General features: G+C 39.7%; 1 protein-coding gene across 5 annotated transcripts; it reads right to left on the bottom strand.

Annotated features, from left to right (window-relative positions):
• Positions 1-241: 241 nt before the first annotated feature.
• Positions 242-17,891, bottom strand: LOC102683132 (5'-AMP-activated protein kinase subunit gamma-1). Of its 5 annotated transcripts, none has more exons than XR_001479816.2 (14): positions 17,603-17,891; positions 15,161-15,206; positions 14,280-14,312; positions 13,984-14,090; positions 13,529-13,610; positions 13,046-13,104; positions 12,496-12,541; positions 12,354-12,408; positions 11,522-11,648; positions 10,161-10,326; positions 8,686-8,723; positions 7,152-7,298; positions 6,598-6,764; positions 242-5,325 (listed from the first exon to the last, which is right to left on the bottom strand). XR_001479816.2 is itself a non-coding variant. In XM_015359493.2 (14 exons), the coding sequence occupies exons 4-14, from the start codon at positions 14,062-14,064 to the stop codon at positions 5,291-5,293; spliced, it is 930 nt and encodes a 309-aa protein (XP_015214979.1). In that variant the 5' UTR covers positions 14,065-14,090; positions 14,990-15,059; positions 15,161-15,206; positions 17,603-17,891; the 3' UTR covers positions 242-5,290. The 5 variants fall into 5 exon arrangements, 4 of the variants coding, with proteins under 4 accessions (XP_015214979.1, XP_015214978.1, XP_006636880.2 ...); XM_015359493.2 differs by lacking the exon at positions 14,280-14,312 and adding an exon at positions 14,990-15,059 and having other exon boundaries at positions 6,671-6,764; XM_015359492.2 differs by having other exon boundaries at positions 6,671-6,764.
• Between the last annotated feature and the right edge of the window lie 200 nt (positions 17,892-18,091).

Here is an 18,091-nt window from a genome sequence, read left to right as displayed (position 1 = left end):
TTGATGCTTAGGGGAGTTTTGATACTTGCCAAATAAAACAAAAACCCCTTATTCTGTATTAGCTGTACACCTACGGAAATGGCCAAAGTGGTCTGGGAGCACAATCTGGCCAAAAGTCCAGACCAGCAGGCTTTCATATTGAAGTTCTGTTGTATAAGCAAACAACACGACACCACTTCAACCAGGGTATACAGAGAGGGAATTGGTCTGGCATGCACAAGGAAAGACAAGTACTGCCAAGAAAATTAAACATTTTTATTTGTTTAAAAAAACAGAACAATATACAGAGCGGTGTAAAAGTATTCACTCCCTTCCAATGACATCAAGTTTGGTTGAATTAGATAAGCTGCTCAAATTTTTTCCATTCTTATTTTTAACCAAAAACTAAATATAGTCGTCTAAGTAACTTTCTGCACCTGGGCCAATTTACATTTTTTATAGCAGAGACAGCAAATCAACTTCTGCAATCAACACATTTTAGTTTTTAATTTTGCTGACATTTAATTTCTCCTAAGCGTATCCAGTTTGAGGAGTCAGGTTTTGATCAAAGCTATTCACTTCAATGCAATGAGCATGCATCATTTGTAATTTAACAAAGTGGGATGTTATTGAAAGGTGGTGAATTCATTTTTAAGGAATTGTGTACTCTCATAGGTAAATACTTGGTAGTATTTAAACACATAACACATTGTGCGTTTTCCTTCTGTTGAACATAAAAACACTGAATTCACCCATAACTGTAGAGCTCCTGTAATCAAGAAAGGCTACTGGATTTCCCTTTCATTTCATTCTATATTCTTAGGTTTTATGGTATAGCAACCCTCAGCAGGGGACATGCATTTATCTAAGATCTTTCTCTGTTACCTGTGGAGCGGTGTTTTGTGCTTCATACAAAGTATTCAGTAAACCTCCAATACATAAATGTAGTGGTTTAAGTACACCATTGTCACGGTTGTTCCTCTTGAAGAACAAAGGAAAAAGAATAATTTGCAAATGATACTAAGTTTTTGTGGCTGGTTCATATAGTACATATCCAGGGCTAATTCGAGAAGTAGGTCTAAAGTCAGTGGCAATACTGTTCTATTAAAAACAGGTGAACAGCCTTATGTAGATCTTTACCATATTAAAGATCCGTGCAAAATATATTTCCTGCTCTGTATCTTTGCTGTTTGCCTCTGTGGAAATTGCACACAACAGTCTACTCTACTCTGATACAGGTTTCTAAAGAACTGAGTAATGGAGGCTCAAACCACTTCTACAGAGCATCAAACAAAATATATCATTAAGATTTTAATGTGTTTTGTAGAAGATATAGTACATGGATTTTTGGATAGAGATTAAATGTCTATGCCGACAGTCTGTGTCGTCAATTTTATTGACTATTCATGGCTGATCATGATACACTGAGGGGATTTTGGTGCATAAGCCCTGGTGAAAAGCACAGAAATGAACCGAAATGGTCCACTTATTAGAGGCAGGATTAAGTTTCGTGAAGACCACCTTGATGGACATCAGCGAGTGTGACACAGATATGGATGATGATGTCTTAGTTGTGGAGCTCAGCAAGCCTGTTTATATGGAAGGTCCAGGTGTGATGACGTGGGTAGGAGTGTGTAGTTGCTACAGACGTCCCCTTGTTGTGGTTGATGTCAACTTGTCTGCACAGCATTGCATTGATCACATCTTAGGACCTAAGGTGTGGCCCTTCCTATGGCCTTGTCCTGTCATGATGTCTGCCCTCATGCCGTTTGTGCAACAAGATTTTCTTGCAAGATGAGAATCTGACCGATAAGCTGTGGAAGCTCTACGTGTCAGACTAAAGCCTCATGGAACATCAGTGGGGAGAGCTCGGATGACATGTGGCATCTCACATGGTTCAGAGACCAGTGTCCAGACACATGCTTGTCCAGGCTCTACAAGAGGAGTCCCCTAACAGCATCTGCAAGCTGGTGAAAAGCATCTGACACAGACGTAAAACTTGCATGGGTTCCAACACTGCTGCTCTCCTGCTCTTGTTTTTCTCATTTACTTCCCACACAAAAAGTGGACTGCACTTCAAACCTGCGGGGTTTTGACCTCCATAAAATTGAGCTCGCACAGTTCTAGTTGTACTTCTTTTGCATTGGAAAAATCTCTCTTTCAGTTCATAATACATGTCACATGCCATTAAAATGAATGCGTTTGAGACGGCACGCATATGGAAGACTGTGCGCAAAATGCAGAGCCTAAAATGTATATAAAATGGCAGGGCCCTAGAATTGTTTGTGGTCTGAACCATGTGCGCTGTTTTCCTATATGAGGATCTGGACTAGACTCTCATATCTTGTTTGTTTGTTTTAATTTTATTTATCAAGGAAAACCTCTGTCAGGAAGTTGTACATGCTGAGAACAGGGCTTGGGACAGCTGCAGGGCCATAAGACAGCAAGTTCCTTTCCCGCTGGGATAACAAACAAACGTTTGAGGAAAAAGGGGTGCTTTATGTGAGAGGAGAGGTCAGACTTAGCTGGGGTGATAGGGGAAGATCCGCAGAGCTGAAGGCAGAGGGGAAAGGATAAAAGAGAACAGTACAGGACTGCAGGGGAGTTGGAGCCTATCCCAGCAAGCAATGGTCACAAAGCAGGGTACACCTTGGACAGGATGCGAGTCCATTGCAGGGCACAAACAGATACAAACATACACACTCACACCAGGGCCAGTATTCCCAAAAGCCAATTAACCTACCAGTGTGTCTCTGGACTGTGGGAAGAAACTGGAGCACCCGGAGGAAACCCATGTGAATCTGGGGTGAACATACAAACCCCGCACAGATGGCACAGGAAACTGACCCCAGCGCTCCACTCCATGGAGGTAAACACGCAGGTAATGTGGGTTAATGTTGTATTTCATGTCCTTCCCCATTCTGTTCTGGTTCCTCTTATGTACCCTGTTGTGTCCTGTGCCTCTTGTGAGTACTACACTGCAAACGAAGAGCAGCTGTGTGAATGAACATAAAGATGTGATGCTTAAAGGCACGTTGTCCACTTCACACGCGAAGGAAGGGAAAAAGAAACTGGTGTTTGAGACACAGCCGTGGGTAGCTGTATCCACATTTATTTAGGGTAAAAGGACTGGAAACAAGGTTTTCGCTACAGAGTGCTTTGATCTGTAACAGGGCTTATAAAACGGAAAATTTGGATACTTGTTTTTTAGTGGCACACCAGAAATATTTGCGTCTTTCTTTTCGGCAGAACAACAAGTGGATACAAAAAGATAAAAAGAACAGAGCAGTCTCGGACAAGCGCGTTAATCGTAAACAGAAATTACTGATCCTATGGTGCCACCTCGCGGTGAAAAAACAGACTTTAAAAATTCTCTATTTTAAAGGCTTTTTAGAAGAGCCACCTAAATTTTCTGTCACTTTCTTTTCAAAGAAAAAGAACAGAAAATGAATGACTTGACTTCCGAGGTTTCCAATATTTCTTTTTAGATTAGATAATAAGAAACGCAGAAAGATTATCTGGGGCTGCATATTTCTGTCCACACCACTCGTGATTCGTCCTCCTAACGCATAAATAAGATTATGGTACCGTATTTATACGAGAAAAAGTGAACGATTATGTTGCGAAAGTGCAGATGTTAAAGAACATCAATAAAATTCAATGTCTGTCTCATGTGAGGCGATTATTATTATTGTTGTTGCTGTTGTTGTAATAACAGGATTTAGCATAAACTACAATATACTCTGAACAACAGCTGTCTACGTTTGGCGCTATAGTTTAGGCAAATCCCGAGCTCAACAACTACTGAGTATCTAACGGACAGGTAAAACGTCTATTGAGGCACACCCAAGAAAAGTCAACATCAGACTAGTAGTGGTCACTAACAATCTAGTTCATGTGATAATGTTTGATAAAGGAAAAGAAACTTAAAAGGCATGTTGTTTTAAATTCACGTCTCATGTGTAGGTGGCGCTATACAATATATTGTATGACCAAAAATATTGAAGACCACAACAAGGCTATAATTCACAGGAAGGCCTGTCTGGAATAATATACAGCATGGTTCTACCCCACTCAAATGGTAATACGGTAAGTATCAGAGGGTCATGGAAGTCCTGTAGGCAACAATATGATTAAATCTCAAAAATACTCTCGGCAGCAACCAAGCAGTGAGTGATCAGAGGTACTGTACTTACAAATTTGTAAATCTACACCCTTAGCTTGCAAGGTACGCACTGATGAAGCACTTGAATGACATCATTGAGTTTTTACCGATATAAAGTGCACAGGACACAGCACCGAGCACAAAATGGAGGTGACACACACATGCCTACAGTACATTTAGTAAATTAATAGCGCTCTACAATCCCACTTTGGTGGTGGTGTGATGTGCATCAGTCCAAAAGGCTGTCTATAGTCTAAGCCCAATATTCAATACAAAATGATCATTTTTCAATTTCAATTCATATTTTTTTCCCCAACTTCCAACAGTTCCTGAAAGCCAATCTAAAGGTCAGCTGAAAGGAAACAATGAGAAGAAAACATTTGTGTCTTTGGGGCAAGTTATTTAACAAGATAATGTTGTCGAATTGGCCGAGACCCATAACTAAGCACACACATTACAGAGTATGAAAAATTTACAATATTTATACCAGAAAACATGAAAGAAAAAGCTAAGAGAGTCAAGGCTATAAAACATCAATTAAATTCAAAATGTCTGACTGATGTGAGGCATATACAGTTCTGTATATATTCCACCACACTCTAGCTACCAAAGTACTGTATAAATTACTGAATTTCAGAACTATTATTTTTCCTTTAAAAGTTCTGGAGAATACAAATTCTATTCAAAAATAGCTGAAGCTGCTAAACTAAAAGTTGGTAACATTATAAGGCTGCCATTTGGTAAACGTCTTGATCTGCCACAAAACATTTACAAACTTCTCCATCCTTCCCAAGTCTTTATGACACATTTCTTTCTGTAAGTCAACAGACAGTAAATATTTATTTATGTAAAGTGATTTATTTTGTCCCTTTCCTTCATGGAGTTATGGCTGTCTATATTCTAAGCCCAACATCCAATACAAAATTCTATGTACAGATGTATGAAGTTAAAAAAAAAACTGCATCAGAGTTAAAAACTGCATCAGTCCAAAAGTCCCCATGAGCCATTCGCCTTTTAGCCAAAGCATGTGAGACTAACTCTCAAACCTGTCCTTAGTACTCCACGAACAAGCCCTCCGTCAGCAACTTCAACAAGTCCATTTTGAGAAGCAAAAAAATCTTTCTTCGTCTTAATCGTTCCCAGACTTCAGCGGCTGCAGCTGGATGTGCAACAAGCGATCTCTGAGAAGAGAGTTAAGCAATAAGAATGACTGTTGGCCCAGTGAACAATGTGCAGTTTTCGGTGCTGTTCTAAATTGAATTCTTCACGGAAAACATGATCATGACACCATAACTCTCTACATTAAACAGCGCCTCTACCATCATGAAGTGGCATAGCTAAACAAACTCCGTGGAAACTGACAGAACAGCCAGGCAAAATTGACCCTTTGGAGCTATATAGTGCCATACGTTACCGTACGCACAGAAGGTATTCACAAAGACAAAGAATGTGTAATACAGACAAATTGGAAATGGATACATAAGCCACAGGACTTACAAAAGAGAACAGAAGTTACATTAACAACTGTCAGTCTGTGCAACATTACTGAAGAACTAAAACCAATCGAATTCAATTAACAAAAAATTGTCAGAGGTTTTTTAATGTTGATGCTTGATATATTCATTTCAATTGAACTCTCCACCCTCTCCTTCTCTAGATAAGCTCCAGTAATGCTTGTAAAATGGAATGTGTTTTCACAGCTAGATTTTTAACGAATTGCTTTGCAACAGGAGTAAACACAGCAGGAAACTGGAGCACCTATCCTAGCAAGGAACGCAAGCATGGTTACAAATGAGAGGTGGCTATTCGACTCGTCTAGCTCGTTTAGTATTTCAGAGCTAATTGATACAAGAATTGTATCCAGCAGTTTCTGAAAAGAAGCCAGAAGGTCCTGGCTTCAGTATCATGGCTGGGAGATTGTTCTATACTCCTACTAACCTTTGCAGGAAGTATTTTTACATCCTGTTCTCAGTATGAAATGTGCTTCCTCATAGCTCCTCATCCACCTGTGTCCTTCAATTCAAGCTTCACAGCTAATTCTAAAAAAAGTCTACTGATGCAAGGAATGTGGAAACCTAGCTTTAATGCGGACATAACACTTCAAGACCCAGCTAAATGCCTTTTAAGAGCCATTAGCAAAGAAGTTTGACTTTGGAGAGCTCTGATATGCCAGAGCTTACAGTACACAGTTTGAGAGAAAAGCAGGCAAATAAAACTTCAGAGAGCTCTTTCAGAGGAAGAGGGCACAGCTGCAAGAAAAGCGCATGAAAAAGTCTCGGTAGCCATTATCAGATCTGAAAGAAGCTGCAGTGCCAAGAGCTGGTAAGTGCGAGCAAGGTTTCACTGTCACAGACCACCAAGGCTGTCTGCCGTACTTTAGGGTGCTCAGGAGGGAACAGCAGCAGCTTCTTAATGCAGAAACAATGGGCCGTTTCAGACACGGCATTGCCTACCTTCAATGGCAAATGTTGTAAGATGAAGTTGGATGGACAACCCCAAGGAGTTAAGAGAAAAGGGCGTCTATACCTGCGGGACTCAGAACCAGGGCCTGGAGCAGGTCGGAGAGAGAGACGATCCCTCTGACCACGTCGTCATCATCCACGAGAACCAGGCGGTGAACCTGCACCCCCCGAACCATTGCCAAGGAGTAACGAACAAGGATTAGGCGCGTCTGAGGGTGTTCAATCGAGAATTTGCGTTATAATTGAAGAAACAACAACAGCTGTTGTACTGCACTGGTCTGTTTCTGAAACATGTAAACCAGTAAGAAAAACGTATATTTGTAGAATTTAAGTTACAACATAGGGAACTTTTCTATAAAGTTAGGGTCTCCTAAATACACCTCTGGGAATCATAAAGCCCAAAAATTGAACCAACTCAGTTCAACAAAATTATTATTTGATGGCCACAACACCTTATTCTTTATTTCCTTGCTCTTAAGGCTCATGCAAGTGAAGGAAGAGGTGTGGATTAGGGAAACTGTTTAAGACCCTGTCAAAATGCCTACCTCAGCTTTGGCAATGCGATCGATGATAGTTTCCAGGGTCTCGTATGGGTAGCATTTGAGCACGCCTTCAAAGCAGTGTGAGCGAGCCTGCAGAGCCTCCTTCACCCTCATGTCTAGGTTGTTGTAGGTCTTCAGAGCAGCTAGATTCTGGAAAAGGAATATATATTTTTTAAATAACATCCGAAATAAAAATCATAGGGTGGAGAGCTTTGTTCAAATCCATAGCTACTTTAAAGTTCAAAATTGAAGACACCATTTCTCCCCAGTGATCCCTTCATCTGCTTGAGCTTTTCTTTCTGTACCGCTTTCTCGGCTCATTTGCATTCTTCAGTTCTTGTCTATATTTCACATGTTTAGTCATTCCAGAGTTTCTGGAAATTTCTAGTGATAAGCAGCTAAGTGATTCACCTAGCTGCTAAATTAACACGATAAGCAAAATACCCTTGCTAGGTTCCCATGTTTTAATTTGTTCTTCTCTACCATCAGGCCGAGGATCAATCTAAGTCTGTGTACAGAAACTCACTACTTAGTGAGACACTCAGCTCATTAGTAAACAGTTTTGAAAAAGTCATTAATCCTTGACACATCATACTAACACCCCACTGTAGCTAAAGCCATGTTCTCATTGAGTTTCAAAACCAGATTTGACATATAAGGACAATCACCACTTGCACTGTCTCATAGAACTCTCCCCTGTGTACATGTGAGCCTAAGTGTTATTTTGAGTATTTTGACAAAGGAACAGAGGGTGGGTTTATATAGGCTCAGCAAAAGGGATTAGATAGCTTGCAGTGCAAATATCTATGCAAAATACTTAATACACAAAAACCATACTACCAATGAACAAGTGTGTAACTTGTTAATTATGTCCTTTGGATAAAAGCATGTATTGAATGCAAACCATTTATAACCACACACTGGCAGAGTTAGCCTTTGGAAAAATGAGAGCACAGGTATCTCCTGGAAGGTCACAGTCACCCAAAGATGAGAAAAATTGAGAATAAATTCGCTTTAACAGTGACGACCTGGAAAGTACCCATTTACACAGCAGGGGATTTACTGGAGCAGTGTGAATAAAGCCCATTGCTCAAGGGTATAGTGTCAGCAGCACTCAATCTGAATCTGAACCATCAACAGTCTGGTCCAGAGTACTATCCTACTGAACATACAGAAACACTAACAGGAGAGCACAGGTGGAAACTGCATGGAAGGGTATTTAAAACTGAACAGATCAGGGCTTCTTAACCCAGAGGAATTTTGGAACAAGCAATCCAGCCAATGTTATTCAAGCTGACACCCTGGTCCCTTTCAAGAAATGGCTCAAAGAGATCCTTGGAACAATCAGCTTTTAGCTAATCTCATCTGTAACCTTTCCTACGAGCTTAACCTCAACACTATGCTGCTCTCCGAGAACAACAGTTCTAGCCATGAGCACAATATCGAGTTTAATGCAATGCATAACTAAGCTTTGTACAATATGGTTGGAAAAAGACCTTCATTTACTGAAGGGTTTTCATTGCAATACACTACTTACAATCACATCGAACCGGGAGTAGAGTCCCACAACTTTCCCTGAAAAGAGACACAAAAGAGTATCAATCAGACTCATCACCTAAGGACAGGCCACACTTTACAGAATAGCAGGACAGACAGTAAATACAGTGCAAGGTGTGATATGTGCAGCAACAGCTAGAGGATTATAATAGAATGAGCTCCAAACAGCACGCCACTCAAATAAGTCGTAATTGGACAGTAATTGAGACTTCAATAAAAAAATATGTGTAATGTGATCTTCTGTACTCAATGTTGCAGGAGTGCAGTTCTGGCCATAACAGTTTGTGGTTTGCAAGTTGGACAGACATACTTCTTGTATCTTGTGTCGACCACCTATTTTTGGCACTCAGATACCACTGCCAGGAAATAAAAATAACCTTGTGTCATAACCAGTGCAGTGCTCTATATTAGAAATCAAAAAGTCGAAGTTAAGAATGAACATACTACAGTACCACTGACACTTTGCCACCTTAACGTAGGCCATCACTCATATGGGGAGTGATTGTAGAACTCAAATAAACAAGTTCATGCTGTAGACATCTTAGAAGACAAACACCCAGCTCTCACAAGTAAGCATCCAGTCCCGAAAACTCAAAGTGGTTTCATTTAACTACAGACTAAATGCATCTGTCTCTGAAAGTTTTCTCAGATATTGAGTTTCAAGCATTATGGAATTTGGGACAAAGTAAGTAAATGATCCTGGTCAGATAAGACGAAATGGTCGTAATGAAAATTGCGTTCAACTCGACACCATCACACCTGTCAAGAATAGTGGTGGAGATATTTATATGCAATCAGTAAAATTCTTTTTTGCATTTTTATTTTGTGCATTTTGATAACGTTTTAGATCCTTAACATTAAACAGTGTTCAGTGTTTTGAGTTTAATCTTATTGGCTTATTAACATTTTTCCTCTCCTGCCTAGCTGTGTGATTGTCTAACTCAAGTTTGATTGGAGCAAGGAGTGACATGTTTTTCCTACCTGAAAAACAGCCACTTAAAAACTTAAACTTCAAGTCAAAGGTGACTATGGAAACCAACTCTCAATTCAGTAGTTTGATTAAATTCCAATGAAGGCAATATGGAGACAGATGTATTAGAGGTTATTTGGTGTAATTCTCCTAGCAAAAAGCCTGATGGTAAGGATGACGCTGACCGAACCCCCCTCAGTTTTATGAGGAATGAGCCAGGGAGCTGCTGCAAGGGTGAAGATGGGGGCTAGGATGGGTATGAGAGAAACACACAAAGGAAAGTCCAGAAGGCAAGATATACTACATGTATGTAGGAGAGCAGAAGGCGGCGAGATTAGGATTCAGCTTCAGATATCAAATTTAAAGGTCCATTTCGGTTGTTTTAAAAGTAGAATTTCACTGAGGCACATATGTCTATATGAGGCAAGCTAGAAGTGAGGATTCTGTGGTTCTATTGCAGCATGGAGCATTGAAACATACCGTACCTTCATCATTCACAACCGGGAGAGCTGAGACCCGTCTCTCTACAAAGATTGACAGCGCTTGATAAACTGTAGCGTTCTCATGTACGGTCGCAATTTTCTTAAATGTCCCAATTCCCACCTCCTTAATGGTCTTTTGTAGAAAACGAGGCTTAGGAATCATTGAACCCTGAAGAAGAACCGAGAAATTATATTTAGCTATTATTGACCTATTCACAATATCAGAAGTGTTTTTGAGTGCCGTCATGCAAATTCAGAAGCAGTCTCCTGAAATTATCACGATGGCCCTGTTAATTGGAATTTATTTTACATTTCTAACCTTTTCCTGTCTGGTAATGCAAGATATCGCTGGATTCAAGCCAAAATCTGTATCAGATGATAAAGAAGATTATCTGGTCATTATCAGTGTTCAATGGAAGCACCTCATTTCCAGGTAAGTTTAGTTTTTGCTTTCCAAAAAAGTTTTTCCATAAACGAATTGAGCTTGCAGTTCAGTCCTAACTTATTTTTTGCTGGGCTATTTCCCCTCCTTTGGAAAAGCAACAGCTTTTTAGTTCTGCACTTCAGGTTTTACACTGTTCTCTTCATGAAGTGTTCTCTTCATTTAACATATTTGTAAATCGGAGTAATACTGCTACACCTCTTTGGTCAGGCCTTGTTTTAGGCATTTGAATGATAAGCTTCATTTCGCTGGGTTTTGGTTTTAACCAGCAGTAAGTGTGCTGGAATGAACGGGATAAGGAAACATAAAAACCTTATGCTGTTTTAGCATTTTCATCTAAAGCCATGCTATCACAACACAATTTACAGCCTCCTTCAGAAACTACGAAGCAGAGGTTTCCTTTGAGCCAGTTGACTTAACATTGCAAAGAAACCAAAATACAGCTTGATGGGAGCAAGAGCATATGATTACTTTTAAAAACACATTTCACTGGGAGGGATAAAAGATAATCACATGAACCTGATCTCATCAGGTTGTGATGCAAGCTTGGATATAAAATTACTTAACTACTACTGGTAAAACATTGAATCTGGGGGGTCATCGGTCTTTTCCCACTTTATTTATGCAATCCATTTTCCCCACAGGATGTCTGTTGTGTTTTGGAGGAACAAAAACCTCTCATGCACATGCCCCATCCCGTAATCTGATTCTCCGAGCTCTTACCAAGTGACACATGACTTAATTAAATTGAAATGTATGTAGTGCGACTCAAAAGCATCACACAACCAAAAAGGGACACATCACACCATCAAAGGGCTTTCACCAGTACCCTTACCAGGGCACATGACTTCAAATGAACAGAAAACGCATCCAGCGCACAACTCAGAACACAAACCATCACTGAGAATGATACATTACTTACGAAAATGTGTAGGAACTTAAGGATGCGCTTGTGTGTGAGGATGTGGAGAACATTCCCTGACTCTGGATCAATCACTGGCAATCGATGAATCTTGTTTTTCAGTAAAGAGTATATAGCATCGAACAAGCTGGAAGGAGAGGAAGTGCAGGTGAGATGATTGTGATTGGGAAAGGGAGGAGTGCTGTTGTTCATGTTTATCCAATTCCATATCCTCACCTTCTGAACCATTTTTGTTTCTACTTTAGTACTCATGTGACATTTTTTAACAACCAAGCAATACTACACCCATGTTGTAACTATTTAAAATATCCTCTGAGCATGCAAAGCTTCGCAGAAGAGTAAGAGTTGAAAGAGACTGCCTTCTTGGCGAAAGGTTTTAAGTTTATAAATGTGTGAAGGAAGCAAAATCTTGTTATCAAGTGTGTGATGTTGTATTCTGTATCCTTACTATTCTGTAATGGAATAATTTTACATAATGGAAATGATTGTACATGAAATTAGAATGCATGGTTATACAGGGAAAACCGATATGGGTTCCAAGGGTGGATAAGAACCCCAATCCAGTGGGAATATTCAGAAAAATCACTAGATGTGATGCTGTTTAGATTCAGTGTATTGCACAAATGACTCTTTAGAGAGCTTTGAAGCAAGAGTCTTTCCGAAAATTAAGGGCAACAGAGGGAAAAGGGGTTTTGGAAAGTAATGACCGTGTAGTGACCGTGTATGGCTAGGCATTGTGTGCTATGACTTCATTAATTTGCACTGCAGTGTAAACAGGTGGTTATCTAAAATGTTGTCTACATTTTTAGGTTGTCTGAAGTTCATCCTTTACCTGCAATAGGGCGTAATGCTGATCAAGGAATTTAAGGAGTATTGTAAGTAAACCTCTGAAAGGAAAACAGACAGACATGAATGACAAGAGAAAATCTTAATAAATAAGTAATAAATAATAATAATTAATAATAATAAGTCACCTCTCCATGTCTCAATTTTGTGTTCTTCAAGTTCATAAATCTGTACCTGCATAGCACAAGTGATATTAGAATACGACAAATATACATACTGCAATATGTATGTATATTACAAAATCTTCACAAAGAAATGAGTTCCTTATTTAAACTGATGAAGTAGACAGCCTTAATGCTTAAAATGCTCTCTAGGAATTTCCCACCAAATTAACAATGAATAATAAAGCAATGTGACGCAGCAGACTGATTACAGGGATTTCAATTCTATCACCTTTTCAACAACCAAATTTGCCATATTCTCGGGTCTCCCCAGTTAAATTAACACACATCCTTCAAATGAGCACTATGACGAGTCAATGCAGCCCATCTCTAAGTGTAGTGTTTATACTTAAAAATGAAAAGCAATTTAAAGTAATTGTAACTCAGAAAAAAAAATATTTGAATCAAAGAAGTGTGCTTCTTTCCTGGCCTGTGAAGTGCAAAGGCTCAGTCCTGAAGATTCATACAGCACTTCAATATGAATGATTTGCATACGTAAAGTGAATTGAAAACTCACCATGGGCGATTTGTAGTATCTGTGAAGAATATTGATGAAATCAGTGATTGTTAGCATTCCTGTAAAAATATAAATGCAGCACAGTGCCTAGTATGTAGTACCCATATATATATATATGGTATTTTGTTGTATAAGCAGATGAGTTTCAGCAATAATAGCTTGATTACACTTTTCATTTTGATTTATTTTATAGATATTATTCATTTTATTGTTTGCTAAATTTACATAGCTCTCCTTGGGCTACGAGCCATGTAGACATGGAGGATAATACAGATGATCAGAAAGGGTTCTAGTAATTTACCCAGGCCAATTCATTTCACTGTTAAATTATTAAGACTGCCATATCAAAGAATATATATTAAACAGTGAACAGGTCCTACTAGTGAGCCTCCATATGAATGGACCATATCATTAAATGTTCATCCATGCACCTGTTGCATTTCAGCATACTAACAGGGAACAGAAACATCATAGTTCTCTTACCTACAAAACGTTGAATCTTGTTATCCCAAAGAGGAGCTGCCCTCACCCCATTGGCCACCAAAGCAAAGAAAGCCTTCTTCACCTGACCGGAATAGGCGACATGAGGTCACTCATCATTTAAAAGATCTTCCTCTTGCTGAAGCACTTCAAAGTAGTACATACAAAAAGGTTACATTTACAGAAATGCCAGAACAAATGCATCCTTTGGTGTTTCGGTCACGTGCTCATTCATACTGTATGTACTGTAAGCAATTTAAACTCTTGGTCCTATAGTTCTGTTAAAAATACTTTTAGTGGTGGACAAGATGCCCCTCATATGCAGAAAATGACTAACAGCTATTCAGACTCTAAACATAAGTAGGCCATAGTAGGCCTAAGTAGGCATAAGTAGACCATAGTTTTGATTTAACACAGATCGGATATAAGCTAAGGTGCTTTATATAAGGGACACTTGCCTGCAGGGTAGTGTCAAATATTACCAATTTGGAGCTAGTTGGAATGGCATCATAACAACAGTGACTCATCATAAATTTCATATAGACGTCAAAATCTGGGTCCAGCGCTGCAAGAGAAAATGACAAATTAAATTCCTACGGCTTTCACTCAGCTTCTGGAGCAGTGCAGTTGTTTTATGTTAGGCTGTGCAATGTCTGCAGCACTAGCAAAGCATACAGCATTTTCTTTATAAGCAGAAAAATAAGAGCAAACGTGTGCAACTGGTTGTTGATTCTCCACCTGAGAAGACGTTTACCTGCACATGCATGGTGAATCCTGAGGCGTACATCTAAATTGTAGAAAGGAGAATAAGCTGGGACCATAATGGAATAATCAACAAGAGTTTCAGCCTCTGATTTAGTTCTGCAAGAATGTGATTGATTACAGTGTTGAGGAAACATCTGAAAACCTCCTAGCTTAGTTAGTATTCTTATATACTTTAGACCTTAAATGTAATAAGAATTTCAAGAAAGTCTTAATGAAAGATAAAGATCACCTGATGCTGCTAATGCAATAGACACTGCATTAATGTAGCATACGCCAAATTCTGCATTGCTCACAAATGAATGTTATGCTGCTGTCTTCTTAATGCCTTTGTTTCTGTATGTGTGCAAGAATATTTTAAAATCTTTTATAATTACTTTTTTGCTTCAGATACAAAAGCATCATATTGTAGTCTCTCTGTACTGTATATCTATTGGGCCACAAGCAGGCTCTGCTGTACTGTTATCATTGCCAGTGCATTGCTCAGTTTAGGACAGAAACTTCCCACATGTTTATAGTCACACTGACAAATGGAATTACAGTATCTACACAATAAACAGAGAAACCTCCCTTCTCCATTTTGATTATTATTTCAAACAGAAGTGTGCTTTGATGCAATCAGCATTCATCCGGTTATCATTTCAAGAAAGCAGTTGCTTTTTTATTTCTTGAAATGGGTGTACTGTTAAAGAAGAGCAGTACCTCATACATCAGTCAAAATCCCATGATTCAAAATTCTATTGTTCGAGGCAGTGTGGTGGTTCTGTCAAATCTAGAAAGTGAGCATCAGAATTAAAATGTTCTCGTACAACAGAATCTTGGTTTAAGCCTGCAAAATCAGCACACGAGGGAAAAGAAATGTACAAGAGTTACCTTCCATTTTATCTTTCATCACAAGGCCATTATCAACAAAGGGGACCTTCGGAGAAAAGAACATACATTTTTTAGAACGTAACATGAAATAACACGACTCAGAGTCTGGGGTTCTGAACTGGGAAGATCAAAATGAAGCTAAAGTACTCATATCCTGTGGTTGTGGGTGGGTGTTCTTCTCCTCCAGGTATAGAGTTGAAAATGAGTTTAGAGGCTTACTATAGTTCCATCTGTGTCTTCTACACTTGACATTTGAAAAGCTAGAAACAGTTCTAGTATTTTTCTATAGAGGCCTTAATTTACAAGATGGGTCAATCGAGCAACCACAGTCCGTCAGAGATTATCTGGCTACATGTCATCCTGGCAAAAACAGCATGTGCTGTTTATTTCAACCTGATAGAATAGCATGAAATGGTATCCACTATTAGACATGCAGGATAATACTTTCTTGTGCAATGCAAGGCTCTATGTCAACTGTACTTGCAGTATGTTGTTGTTTATACAGACCTAATCAATACACGAGGCAGTATTGAACAAGCTTGCTGTGCGTTTTCAAGTCACCACCACAGAAAACTGATCTACAGGAGACTTTGAGTTTCATTAGTGAGACATCAGATTATTTTATAATTAATCGGATATTTGAGATAGTAGGCAATTTCACTGATACTAACCCCTAGTACATAGGTACAAATCATGCAGGCAACCACAAGAGAATGTGCCTCCCATCAGAAATTTGTTTCAGACAGACTACTGATCTCTGACTAGCACTGTCATTTCCTCAGCCAGGAGAATTACAGCAAAACTATTAAACTAATTCTCCCTTTCTATCTGTTGGCTCGTTTAGTGATTAATATAATTTGAACAAACAACTGAAAATTACTTGAGCTAAGAAAACTTAAACTAACCTGAACTAAGTTTGACAAATCTGTCAATTTATTCGGGGGTCTTGTAGCTCTCTTTTCATAAAAAAAAACAATCTGGAGTTGCTAATTGGTTTAAGATTCAGGTCTCCAGCAGTTACTCCTGTATCCTGACTGGATAATTCTGTCATTCTAGTAGCTTCCAAGAAGAGGATTGAGGAAGGGTTTAAAAATATAGTATGGGTCAGGTCACCACCTCGATTGATCTAGGTTGCCGGGTATTGTTACAGATAAAATAGTTTATCTGTGTTACTACATCTACCAAGACTGAAGTTGATCAGCTGCCTAGTCTTCAACCAGGACGAGCTTGAATTTGGTGAGCAAAAGAATAATATAAACAGGAAAACTCCTTTAAATCCGTACCGCCAACTGGGATAATGGAAACCTATTCTTCAATTAATTGAGATTCAGTACAATAATTGCAATATTCAAGGGATGTTGTTCCTCGGCCATCATGTAAAAGTTCCCAAAAAGTGCACAGAGCATCTCATTGTGAACGAGATGAAACACCACAAAGCAGCACGGATACCTGAATATGTTACCTTTTTTTTAACTTTGAGTAGCAGGACTGTGTTCTCATTCACTGTCTTTGGTGATCTTCTGTCTCTTGTCCTGTTGCTGCCCATTGCTTCACAGCTTCTATGCCTTCCAGTCATTTTGTTATCTCCCCTGACTTCTCCTTCTCCTCGTCTACTGTGTGACCAAGCCTGTTGCCTGTGAGCATCTGAACTGCATCATTTTCCGGTGCTTCCTCAAATCTCCACAACAGACCCTAGATTCTGCTTCCTGCTCTGCTCATCCTGACTATTGCTTTTGCTCCTGATTGCCGTGATCTCGTTTTGCTGAGCACATACCTGTACATCGCATTTTATTACCTTTGTGATCTGCCATGTCAGTACTACAGGGCTCCTGTATTCAGCTAGATAAACTACTAAACTTGTTTTTGTATAATGTTGCAATATGTGTCTGCAATTCATTTATTTTTGCCTCGATTGCAAAATGCGTTGCATTTAACTACTTGCCGATTTGCCTCGAATAAATGTGTCAGCACTTCAGCATCGTAACTGCCATGAGCTTCTAAAAGCATGGACAGAAACTTACCGTGGTTTGAAATAGAGTCCTTTTGTGCTACTATTATCAGTACTGACATGTGTTTCACACCCCACAAGACTAATATAGAAACAGCAATACCTCCTTGAGATACAGTATTGCTCTGAGATCTGAAACACATCACACAGTCTGACATGGGGAAAATCACAAGCTTGAACTTTCGCATCCACATTTCGACTTTGAAACGTCTCGTTCGCATGGCAACCTTTTCCCCTTCCCCCATTATACAAGTAAAAGATTGAGTTTTCTCGGTCAGTGGTTTAACAAATACTCTCTGTTCAGTACCTCTGCTTGCAAGAAATGAATTCTGACCCCTGGTCTTTGTTAGACCTCCTCTCTAACAGCAGAGGCTATGGATACAGACAATCCTGTTGCTCATTGAACCCAGATTGGGGGGTTCCTCGTACCCTACCTGGGAGAGGGGATCCATAATGGCCTGGCTGATCCTCGATGCTTCAGAAATCCCCAAATCCAAGCAGCCCGTCTTTAAACATACTCCAACAGTGCTCACTTCAGGAGCTCTCCTCCGTCTAAATTGGGAACTGCAGCCACTGGCATGCAGAGGAACAGTCTGTCAGGGGGGTGGGACAGAGCAGATGTCAGCGGGAGAATAACACAAACGGCAACAGTGCAGGCAAGAGGCGAAAGGGCAGAGATGGCTGGGAGCTCAGGACTGCAGCCGGTCGAGTCCACGCCACGTTTCTCTACGTACTGTACCAGCGGTACTAGGGCACTTCAGAAACAAAGCCAAGTGCCAGTCTGATTTCCCAATCTGCTAGTTTGTTATTTTGAGAAGACTTCAGCATCAAGCCAGAAAACATTTACACAAATGTTGTCCTACAGTACCCCGTCACCTGGATCTCTGCCAGCGTTGGCGATTTTATGGGAGCTGGCGAAGAAC

Source organism: Lepisosteus oculatus, chromosome 12 (genome assembly GCF_040954835.1).
Source record: "Lepisosteus oculatus isolate fLepOcu1 chromosome 12, fLepOcu1.hap2, whole genome shotgun sequence".
NCBI lineage: Eukaryota > Metazoa > Chordata > Actinopteri > Semionotiformes > Lepisosteidae > Lepisosteus > Lepisosteus oculatus.
This window is presented reverse-complemented; position numbering and strand designations above follow the sequence as displayed.